Source organism: Cherax quadricarinatus, chromosome 35 (genome assembly GCF_038502225.1).
Source record: "Cherax quadricarinatus isolate ZL_2023a chromosome 35, ASM3850222v1, whole genome shotgun sequence".
Taxonomy (NCBI): Eukaryota; Metazoa; Arthropoda; class Malacostraca; order Decapoda; family Parastacidae; genus Cherax; species Cherax quadricarinatus.
The window spans coordinates 4,301,150-4,313,018 of record NC_091326.1 but is presented as its reverse complement, the minus strand read 5'-3'; the positions used below and the strand labels follow the sequence as shown (position 1 = coordinate 4,313,018).

Sequence of the window (11,869 nt, the reverse complement as noted above, 5' to 3'; positions counted from 1 at the left end):
TGCGTTCTTACAGTCCGAGAATATGCAGTCCACTTCTCTTGCCTCATTTTTTGTTATCTTCTAGAACTCGTGCAAGTTTGCTAAACAGGATATATCATTTCTAAGACTGTGCTGGTTGTTCACGATACCGCTCCTTTCCAGATGCTCCATCACTCTTAGGATTATCCATCTCCTTCACTCCGCATAGCATGCGTGTCAGTGACACGTCTGTAGCTTGATATCTGTCTCTCCCCGTTCTCAAATACTAGGATTACCTGAGGCAGTTGCCCCCGTGTCAGTTGACTTATAGACTGGTGCACACAGTGCTTCTCTCCCTTCTTTTCAGAACCCAGTGAGAAATACTGTCAGGTCCCGTTGTCTTTGAGGTATCCAGATCACTCAGTAGTTTCATCACTTCTTTCGTTGTGTGTATTGTGTCCGGTACTCTTTGTGTTGTGTGTCCTGTACTTTTTGTGTTGTATGTCCTGTACTCTTTATGTTGTGTGTCCTGTACTCTTCGTGTTGTGTGTAGTGTGTCCGGTACTCTTTGGTATACTCTGAGTCTCGGGTATTGCTCACACTTCTTGAGAAAATCCTAGTTTTCTTTGGAGTTCAACTCCTTACAAACTTTTGGTCATTTCGTGCGAGCTCTCCTCCGTCGTCCTGCTGTACTGCCTGTTTGTTTTTCCTTCTGGTTTGGATGTACGATATCGTTTAGTTTAGATCTAGCTTTGGATGCTATATCAGTCTCAAATACTCCATCTCATTCTGTGTCTTGGCTTCCAGTTGCCTCTCCCATTGCACTGCATTTAAGAATCCCTTCATTTCTGTGCTGTCGCCCCACATGAAGTCTAGTTTGTGTACCATATTCTACACAAATAACCCGCATGTCCTGGTTTACCTGTCCTTTGCCCGTGGGTAATGGGAAGAAAGTAATGGGGGTTTGGGGGAGAGAGGATGTGGGGTAGGGTGTGGTTGGCTATAAGTTATTGTGCTAGAGTTTAGAGGGGAGTTAGGGCTTGGATGTGTGTGTGTGTGTGTACTCACCTATTTGTACTCACCTATTTGTGGTTGCAGGGGTCGAGTCCTAGCTCCTGGCCCCGCCTCTTCACCGGTTGCTACTAGGCCCTCTCTCTCCCCGCTCCATGAGCTTTATCAAACCTCGTCTTAAAACTGTGTATGGTTCCTGCCTCCACTACGTCATTTTCTAGGCTATTCCACTGCCTTCCAACTCTATGACTGAAGAAATACTTCCTACTATCTCTCTGACTCATTTGTGTCTTCAACTTCCAATTGTGGCCTCTTGTTTCTGTGTCCCCTCCCTGGAACATCCTGTCTTTGTCCACCTTGTCTATTCCACGCAGTATTTTATATGTCGTTATCATGTCTCCCCTGACCCTCCTGTCCTCCAGTGTCGTCAGGCCGATTTCCCTTAATCTTTCTTCATAGGACATTCCCCTTAGCTCTGGAACTAACCTTGTCGCAAACCTTTGTACTTTCTCTAGTTTCTTGACGTGCTTTATCAAGTGCGTGTGTGTGTGTGTGCGTGTGTGTGTATTCACCTATTTGTTGTTACAGGGGTCGATTCATAGCTCCTGGCCCCGTGTGTGTGTGTGTGTGCTCATTCCTTAGTTATCCCTCACCGGGAGGTACCCGCCGAGGTATGTCTCTCTCCCTCCCTCCCTCCACGTCCCCACTCCTTGTTGCTGGGCTGCTGTATTCCCTCCCCCCTCTTCCACCCCAACCACCCCTTTCCCCCCACACTTAACTGTTATCGGTGCCCCACCTCGCTTCTCTCTATATGACCAACCACTGACAGCTGGCGGCACATCTTATAATGTGATATTGATTTTTCACTGGGTGGACCGGTGAGCCAGTGGACCGGTGAGCCATTGGATCGGTGAGCCAGTGGACCGCCTTGATCGCATGGCTCTTGATTCAATGCTTTCAAAGAATATTCCCCTTTACCTCTTCTAATTCCCAGGCTGTTGTTCAATCCCTACGCATATGTATATATAATAAACCACTGCGCAGTCCAAAAATCAAGGTATATTTTTTTCTGATTCTTACCGACGGACAAAATACGCCCTGATAGCGAGAGATTAATAAGGACCTCTTGCTCTCTTACAAGGAGAGTATACACGGGTGTGTGTACACACACACACACACACACACACACACACACACACACACACACACACACACACACACACACACACACACACGACACGCCTGTCGTTGCTACGCTCTGTGACCCTTGGGTCTCTGTTCTCGTTGTTGTTATTCTTCTTGTTGCTGATAACATGACTCACCGTCAGTGTCTTCTGCAGGCATTTCCTGGTACTGGTGGGTGGTTCCTGCCTGGGAGGTGGAGCTTGCTCTTGCACGCTCACCAGTACCACTACCACTACTACCCCACCACTACCACCAATAACCACAACTACCACTCCCCTACCAGCAGCAGCAGCAACAACAGTCTCCCTCTCTGACGTGTGTGTGTGTGTGTGTGTGTGTGTGTGTGTGTGTGTGTCTCGAGCATACTCCCCGCCTCCCACTTCATCTGCCCAGCTTCAGATTTACACCCCATTACCATCAATTCTCTTCTAACCATCTTTACCTCTTCCAGCCACCACCATTTCGCCCTTTTTTCCCCTCACCACTTCTTACTACGCCACTTCTCAACGCTACCACTTCAAGTCATGATTTACTATCTCCATCACCACTTCCTATCACCACTGTATCCTCTTCACCACCAGCATCACTTCTCCTGTGTGTCCCTTCATCGTCACTTGGGAAGGGGACTGTGGTCTCGCCGTAATATTCCAGGGAACAATTATCTCCTCACAACCTGTCAAGTTGCGTCAGGTAATCTGCGTCACTAGACACTAATCCTGTTTCCCTTAGTTACCCCTTGCGATGGGTCCGATGGGCACCTTAGGGGTCCGAGGGGTACCTTAGGCGTCCGAGGGTACCTTAGGGGTCCGAAGGTAACTGAGGGGTCTTTGTGAGGGGAAGCAACTGGAGTGGGCAGTGATGGGGTTTTCTTTTAATTGAGCAAAATAATGCAGAACCCTGTCAAGAAAGTTAGGACACAGCAGTAGGTCTTCTGATTTATCACAAGAATATTACAGTAGAGCTACTGTACTACTCTTAGGCGACACACTGTTTATATTGGATTTTTTGCACTCGCCTGTCGAACCGGTTTCTTTCAGGGTGTTTCAAAATGATGGACTCGATTTCAAAGCAGTATATATATTCAAATCGGGTCCATTTATTTGAAACTATTTCTACGCAATTGCTTTACTGAGTCTCCGTGGCAGCTTTCAGGTCAGTGGGCTTGTACTTCAGTGGAGTTGTGTGTTAGTGGACTGGTATGGAGAGGGAGAGAGAAGGAGTTCTGAATCATGAGAGAAAAAAAGAGCGAAGGTAGAGGGGTTTAAGTTATTGCTGCTCTTATATCAATCCCCTCTGTCGTACCCCAAAGTAAAACTCGCTCAATAATAAGTTCTACACGTAGGGAAGATTGAGGTCAAGTTCCCGTCACGGTTGAGGTGTATGTGTCGCTGTTGCTTGAGAGTTATGTATTTTATATCCCGTCTCTGCGGCTTTGGTGGTTGGAATGGTGGTAGTGGCAATGGTGGTGGTGGTAGCGATAATAGTGGTGGTGTTTTGTTTGTTAGAAGGGTAAAAATGTCTCTTAACACGAGTGTTACTCCTATAACCAGATCAGCGGAGCTTTAGCTTACTTGGCCGAGTCGGGCAGGTGGCTTAAATGTCCCCCCTTCTAAATTATTTTCAAACATTACAAGATATTCAAACATTACAAGATATTCAAACATTACAAGATATTCAATGAGCAATTTGAATGATGGATACCTGGAGGTTATTCCGGGGATCAACGCCCCCGCGGCCCGGTCCATGACCAGGCCTCCCGATGGATCAGGGCCTGATCAACTAGGATGATGACTCTTCATTTCACAGGGGGTCGTTTGAAGTGTGATTCTTGTGCACCTCTGGCACGACTGCTGTTGAACGAATGATGGTGAATATATTTTTTTTTGTTGGGGGAAAACGGCTGTAGTATACAGGTTTCTCCGCTGATTACTGCTTCATGATTGATGCATGGAGATATGACAAGGCTTTAATTGTACCATTTGATGGTTTTACTTATGGAACAAGGCACTTGTGTTATCCCAAGTTGTGTAAATAGAATGACGCGAGGCTGACACACACAGGGTACGCCTCTTGTTGAATCTCGCGTGTCAGTGGAATGGGTGTGGAGTCGCTCGCGTGTTCCCGAGGGTGAAGCCTGCGTCGGCGCGTGTATCTGTCGGCCGTAGTGACACACTTCTTGGGTGCTGGAACAAGGACGAAACTCAACTACTTCCCCACCTTATTTTTTCCCCCTTTCTCGCTCTCGGGAGGAAGAGGAGCAGGAGGGAGGACTAGGGATAAAGCCTTCGTTGATAACTGTGTGTGTGTGTGTGTGTGTGTGTGTGTGTGTGTGTGTGTGTGTGTGTGTGTGTGTGTGTGTGTGTGTGTGTGTGTCCCCGCATTGTGTGTGTTTTGTGCATATAGTATTTTGTAGCTGTGATAGACATGCTGGGTCTTTCTCTGTATCTGTCAGTGTTCAGTATTATTACATTCATGGGGGAAGTGCCAAACCCGTGAGGGTAATACAGCACCTGGGGAGAAAGGAAGACTTAGACACATGTGAAAAATCTGGGTGACTTTATTTGTAAACGTTTCGCCATCCAGTGGCTTTATCAGTACAAATTCAAGGACATAATGGGAAGACTGCAGAACTATATGCAAAAGACGAGGTAATCTGTCCCTCAGCCTTGAAGTTGGTGAAGACTACCGTAGTCTTGAAGAATTGGAAAACAGGTTCACTGCTTTAGCTCAAGAGCCCCTCTCACCAGCATCAAGAAACACTACCCATGAGGGAAGTGCACCGGTGGTGGAGGTGACGTATAGAAGATTCGCAGTGACCCTGACAACAGGTTGCCTTGAAGAGGAGTATTGGGAATGGAGAGGGGTGAGGTTAGGGACCCCTCGCCATCTGCTCCTGTGTGTCAGTCCTTGTGATGACAGCTCGTGATTGGCAGGTGGGAGGAGGGGGAAGAGGGAAGGGGAGATGACAGTGTGTGTGGCAACCATGGGCTGGGGCAGGGAGCACACGTCAACACAATTATTAATGGAGGGGGAGGGGACTTTTTTTTCAATTTGGAACTATCGCTAATTAATATTTTGCCCAGATCTGGAAGTAGTGAAGATGAATAATTTTGTTAAAAATTTACAAATGGGCTTTACAAAACTGTAATATATATATATATATATATATATATATATATATATATATATATATATATATATATATATATATATATATATGTCGTGCCGAATAGGCAGAACTTGCGATCTTGGCTTAAATAGCAACGCTCATCTTGCCATATAGGACAAGCGAAAATTTGTGTATGCAATAATTTCGCCAAAATAATTCTGAACCTAACGAAAAAAATATATTTCACTGTGTTTGATTAGTATTAAATTACTGTAAACAAATCTAAAATATATTTAGTTGGGTTAGGCTAAAATAAATTATTCTTGTTATAATAAGGTTAGGTAAGTTTTCTAAGTTCCTTTTGGTGCAAAATTATAAATTTTTACATCAACATTATTGAAAAAAATATATCTTTAAACGTATAAAAGAAAATTTCAGAAAGGACTTAATTTTAAATGAGTTCTTGCTAATTGACCAGTTTTACATATTCGGCACGACATATATATATATATATATATATATATATATATATATATATATATATATATATATATATATATGTGTGTGTGTGTGTGTGTGTGTGTGTGTGTGTGTGTGTGTGTGTGTGTGTGTGTGTGTGTGTGTGTGTTTGTTTTGAGTACATTTATATATTATGTATAATTAATCTGAAAATAACACGTAATTGCAACTTATATTTCCACTTCCACTTATTTTTATTTAAATTTCTAGCTTTAAAAAAGGACATTTAAAGAAGCTGTATATATTTTTTTTTTTTTTTTGCTCAGTCTAAAAATCTTTATTTTTGTCTTTTCCAGACTAAGAAACATCCGCCCAACCACATCAAGCGGCCAATGAACGCCTTCATGGTGTGGTCACAGATGGAGAGGCGGGAGATCATCAAGTTCGCTCCTGACATGCACAACGCGGAGATCTCCAAGCAGCTGGGACGCCGCTGGAAGCTGCTTTCAGAGGAGCAGCGGAGGCCCTACCGTGACGAAGCTGAGCGTCTGAAGCAGCTGCACATGCGCGAGTACCCCAACTACAAATACCGCCCACGTAAGAAGGGACAGAAAGCCCAGCTGAAAGGCGTGACAGAGAAGAATGGGGGAAAGATCGGGAAGGCCAAAGACCACACCATGACCAAGGACCGGGCCAAGAATGTGGTGAATATGATCAGCAACACACGCATCACTCATACTCATGGTCTCGATGTCGATCACAACAAACTGGGCATTAAGATTACCATCGACGATGACTTCAAGAGGTCTCATAGGATGCCTCAGAATGGTGCCATGGCACTAACCCCACAGTCCCCCCCAGAAGTGCCCGACAGCCCTCCATGTGATCTCCCAGATTCTCCCGAGAGTGCCTCAATGTACGAAGACCAGCCAGCCTTCTCCTATAACCCTTCTGTCACCTCCCAGTACCATTCAACCACTTCATCTACCAGTTCCAACTCTCTGACCACACACAATCACACATCCATCCACAACACACACTCCAGTCCCAGCATAATAAAGCAGGAACCGGAAGATCTTTACGAATCCGTCTACACTCCACAGAGTCTAGCGTCGCCTGGTCTCTGCTCTCCCGTAAGTGAATCTCCAACCACACCTCACTTTAAGACAGAGATCAAAACAGAAATGAAAAGTTCACATGAGTTTTCCAATGAACAGACGGTGGAACACGCCACTCTGGACGACTTGTACAACATCACAGATTTCATTCCCATTTCTGACATAAAGATGGATTTGGATTCCCTTGATGCTGCTGATATTGACTTCGACGCCGTCAGCACAAGCTCGGGGTCCCATTTCGACTTTTCCAGCATGACTGAGGAAACTGATCACCTTTTGTCAGATTGCGGTCTCTCCCACACGTGGATTGGTTCCAGTAGCTTTCTGCTATAGGCAGGGAGTCTGGGAGTACTGCAACGAGTGTTGATTTTTATATACATTGAAATAAATATATATATATATTCTTTCGTGTTTACAACGAAAGACAGAATTATCTGTCCAACATAGACTTACTGTACTCTAGTGAAGTCAATAGTATTGTACACGAGAGACATGTTGGATCGGGACCAAAGTCCTAGCCAAGCTTTCAAAGCGTCCATAACGGTGCCAGTGCCTTCAACCATTGTTTCCTAATAATATTTTCAGCAGTACCACTAAAGATTTAAGCCAGCCAGTCGCAGTTAACGCAGTCTGGCCAATAAAATGGTGCACAAAAATCATCTCGGTGATGTCAAATTTACTAGCCTCAGCTGCCAACCATCTACAGTTTGCTCTAATGTTTCTCTCGTGGAAAAGAACAACCATTGAGTGTAAGTCATGTTAACCGTATTGTTAGAGAGAGGCTTTCTGTGATTCTTTTGTCGTATGTAAGTGTAAGTGGACGGTTTGAAGTTGTGTAGTTCTTACGAACTGAAAGGACAGAGAAAGCTTCGGGTCTCCAGAACAACAGTCTATTTTTTGGGAGAGACAAAAGGTGTATATTGATCGTAATAGTGAAATTGGTTGAAGAAGCTGAGATAAACAAAGGTCCCTAAGAGACTATACATTTCGTGACTGCCACTGCAACATGGACGAACGTCAAGGAAAGACCGGGCTATGATGCAGGTTGATGTGTGAACGTTTTGGAAGACGAAGGAATACCAGGATGAGTGTACTGCAGGGGATACCAGTCGACAACAGTGCAGAGACGAAGTCGACAGCCACAAGTTTTGAGCCACATCTTCAGTTCTTGGTTCTTGAATTGACGACTATGTTCATCTTGTTGAACTGAATAGGTAAACACTAATTTTATCAATTTATTTTCTAACATTTGCTGACAACTGGCTTATTTTCTGCTTAACATTAAAATCACGATGCCAAACGACGTTTCGAGTGCTCTTGGACCATCTTCAGGTAGCGAATATTTGGTAACTGTTCCAGAAAGACGCTTCCTCATATTTCAAAGTTAATGGATAGTTGCAAAATTAACCATTATGTTTTTAGCAATTCACTCAAATGGTTCAGATCTTTTATCCATTACTTTATCCAGTATATTATTGAATCCTTGAGACTAATTCGTAAGATAACCATTGCCTTTTCATTTTGTTTCAGATTTGAGCCGTAGACGAAGGCGTGCTGACTCCTCAGCCATTTTGCTTCCCCAGCGGGCATTGGATCAAGCTCCAGTGACGTCATTAGTACAATAAACCATCTTACAAGACATATTTACGTTCTCCCAGAGTAATTTAAACAATAGTATGATTACCTTTTTGTTTTCCACATTGTTCTTTGAGGATAATTTTGAAGGGGTTGATGGGGGGGAAAATTGTGATATGAGAATTTGACAAGTCACTGGCGAAGAACTCGCTGGTGATGGCCAGTTGGTATTATTTTGAAGTACTTACATGATGTCACTGGACTGACTGTGTTTACAACCCACCTGATGTTGATGACATCACCTGTTGATCATGTCACCGGTTGCTAATGTTACCTGATGTTTACAACGTCGCTACTTTTTAATGGAGTATTGACGAGGCTAATAGGAAAACATGGCAGGTTTTTTTTTCTTTTTTTTGTTTTTGTCTTTGGAATTCTAGTCAGTACACCAATATTACTTTTCTTAGTAATAACCATGTCAAATATTTTGTCATGTTTTATTTTGGGGGACGTTTAATAATGTTTATTTAATGTTCGCTATGTTTACTCTTTCAAAGTTTATAGAAATTTTTGAATCGGTAGAAGGAAATTCCTGTACATTATGAATAATTTGCATATATATTATTAAGAATAAAAGCAAAAAAAATATAGTTGCTCAAAACTTGTCAAAGTCTATAGCTCTAAGACAGATTTTTTTTTTTGTTTTGAAAGAACTACGAACATCAGAAATCTTCACATATGATCTCATTATTTTCAGTGACAAACCTATTAAATTATTTTGGATTTCGGGAGGTTTCCTGCCTTTTAAAATTTCCTGTCTTTTTTTTTTTTTTTTTACCGTTCTCGGTTTCGTGAATATTTTTATTAAATTTTTTTCTCCCCTGTTTTTATTTCTGATCTTTTCCTTCTGCCAGGAATAAAAGCTGTTTTATTGTTGTACATAGTGTTATACCAAGATATTCCTTGTACAGTTATACCAAGATATTCCCTGTACAGTTATACCACAAGGCATTTCTTCAATACAGTCTTTTTTTATATTTTGTAGAGGCAGTGCCCGGGGCAGTGCCAGTTGTGGCACTGTCTCCCTGGGGCTCACAAATAAATTTTTATATGTTTCAAGTGATTGTTGTTGTTTGTTAGTATCCTTACCACTTTTTTTTTGGGGGGGGGGAATTGTGGTTGATAAAAAGGGCTCTTGATCGAAAGAATTGGAGCTGCCCTCCACATCCTTGGATCAAAGCCTGATTGCCTCCTATTCCCTATGCACTGTATGACCAATAATAGTAATTATTATTACTGTTATTTTAAATAGCAGATAAAATAAAAATTACAAATTATTGAGAAAAATTACGACACTTGACCAAAACACATTGGTGAAGGGTTCTTGATCCAGGGAAGTAGATCTGTTCCTTGGATCGAACCTGATTACCCTTCCCCAAGCGCTCTATGACCCCGATAGGTTTAGGGCTTACCTATAAATAATAGTGAAAAAACAAATATTTAAGAACTATAATAATATAATAATGGCATAAAAAAATATTAAATATAAAAAAAATGAGGGAAAAAATTAAAATTCTTTTTTGAAAAGGGGGGAATTTCATGACAGCCTCTTGATCCAAGGAACTGGAGCACAGACCTGGCCGCGGGGGCTTTGACCCCTGAAAACCTCTCCAGGTATGGGTTTACCGCCCCCCCCACCCCCTTGAAATAATACCCCAAGCGCTACCTGGAGGGAATTCCGGGGATCAACGCCCCCGCGGCCCGGTCCACGACCAGGCCTCCCGGTGGATCAGGGCCTGACCTGGCCTGACTACTGGCCGCACGCAATCCAACGTACGAACCACAGCCCGGCTGATCCGGCACCGACTTTAGGTATCTGTCCAGCTCTCTCTTGAAGACAACCAGGAGTCTACTGGTAATGCCCATTATTGCTGGTGGGAGGCTGTTACCTGGAGGTTACCTGGAGGTTATTCCGGGGATCAACGCCCCCTCGGCCCGGTCCATGACCAGGCCTCCCGATGGATCAGGGCCTCATCAACTAGGCTGTTACTGCTGGCCGCACGCAGTCCAACGTACGAGCCACAGCCCGGCTGATCCGGCACTGACTTTAGGTATCTGTCCAGCTCTCTCTTGAAGGCAGCCAGGGGTTTATTGGCAATTCCCCTAATGCCTGATGGGAGGCTGTTAAACAGTTTTGGGCCCCGGACACTTATGGTGTTTTCCCTTAGTGTACCAATGGCGCCCCTACTTTTTATTGGCGGCATTTTGCATCGCCTGCCCAGTCTTTTACTTTCGTAGGGAGTGATTTCTGTGTGCAGATTTGGGACCATTCCTTCCAAGATTTTCCAAGTGTAGATTATGATATATCTCTCCCTCCTGCGTTCCAACGAGTACAAGTCAAGTGCTTCCAAGCGTTCCCAGTAGTTAAGGTGCTTGACAGAACTTATACGTGCAGTAAAGGATCTCTGTACACTCTCTAGATCTGCGATTTCACCTGCTTTGAATGGAGATGTTAATGTACAGCAGTATTCCAGCCTAGAGAGAACAAGTGATTTGAAAAGGATCATCATGGGCTTGGCATCTCTCGTTTTGAAAGTTCTCATTATCCATCCTATCATTTTCTTTGCACGTGCGATCGTGGCACTGTTGTGATCCTTGAAAGTGAGATCCTCAGACATTACTACTCCCAGGTCCCTTACATTATTTTTCCGCTCTATTGTATGGCCGGAGTCAGTTATTATCTCCTCCAGTTTTCCATAACGGAGTAGTTGGAATTTGTCCTCATTGAACATCATATTGTTTACCGTTGCCCACTGGAAAACTTTGTTTATATCTTCTTGGAGGTTAACCGCGTCCTCAGCAGATGACAGCCTCATGCAGATCCTAGTATCATCCGCAAAGGATGATACGGTGCTGTGGTGTATATCTCTGTTTATGTCTGATATGAGGATAAGGAATAAGATGGGGGCGAGTACTGTGCCTTGTGGAACAGAGCTCTTCACTATTGCAGCCTCCGATTTAACTCTGTTGACCACTACTCTTTGTGTTCGATTTGTTAGGAAGTTGAAGATCCATCTCCCCACTTTCCCAGTTATTCCTTTAGCACGTGTTTTATGGGCTATTACGCCATGATCGCATTTGTCAAATGCTTTTGCAAAGTGTTTTCTCTTAGTGTACCAGTGACGCCCCTACTTTTCACTGGGGGTATGTTGCATCGCCTGCCAAGTCTTTTGCTTTCGTATGGAGTGATTGCTGTGTGGACATTAGGGACCAGTCCCTCCAGATTCTTCCAGGTGTAGATTATGATATATCTCTCTCGCCTGCGCTCTAGTGAGTACAAGTCAAGTGCTCCTAGGTGCTCCCAGTAGTTAAGGTATTTACTGCTTACTAGCGGGTTTAGCGCTTCTCACTAATAATAATTATTCTGCAGACGAGAAATTCCAATAGTCTGACA

The 11,869-nt window shown here is 43.6% G+C and overlaps 1 protein-coding gene across 1 annotated transcript in view; it reads left to right on the top strand.

The window, feature by feature from the left end:
* The window catches only part of LOC128695208 (transcription factor Sox-2-like), a 13,943-nt gene extending 4,404 nt beyond the window's left edge, over positions 1-9,539 (top strand). The window contains exons 2-3 of the mRNA XM_053785726.2: positions 6,079-8,054; positions 8,371-9,539. Coding sequence (XP_053641701.1) covers positions 6,079-7,173 — 1,095 coding nt within the window. The 3' untranslated portion in view covers positions 7,174-8,054; positions 8,371-9,539. The remainder of the gene's footprint in view (positions 1-6,078; positions 8,055-8,370) is intronic.
* The last annotated feature ends 2,330 nt before the right edge of the window (positions 9,540-11,869 follow it).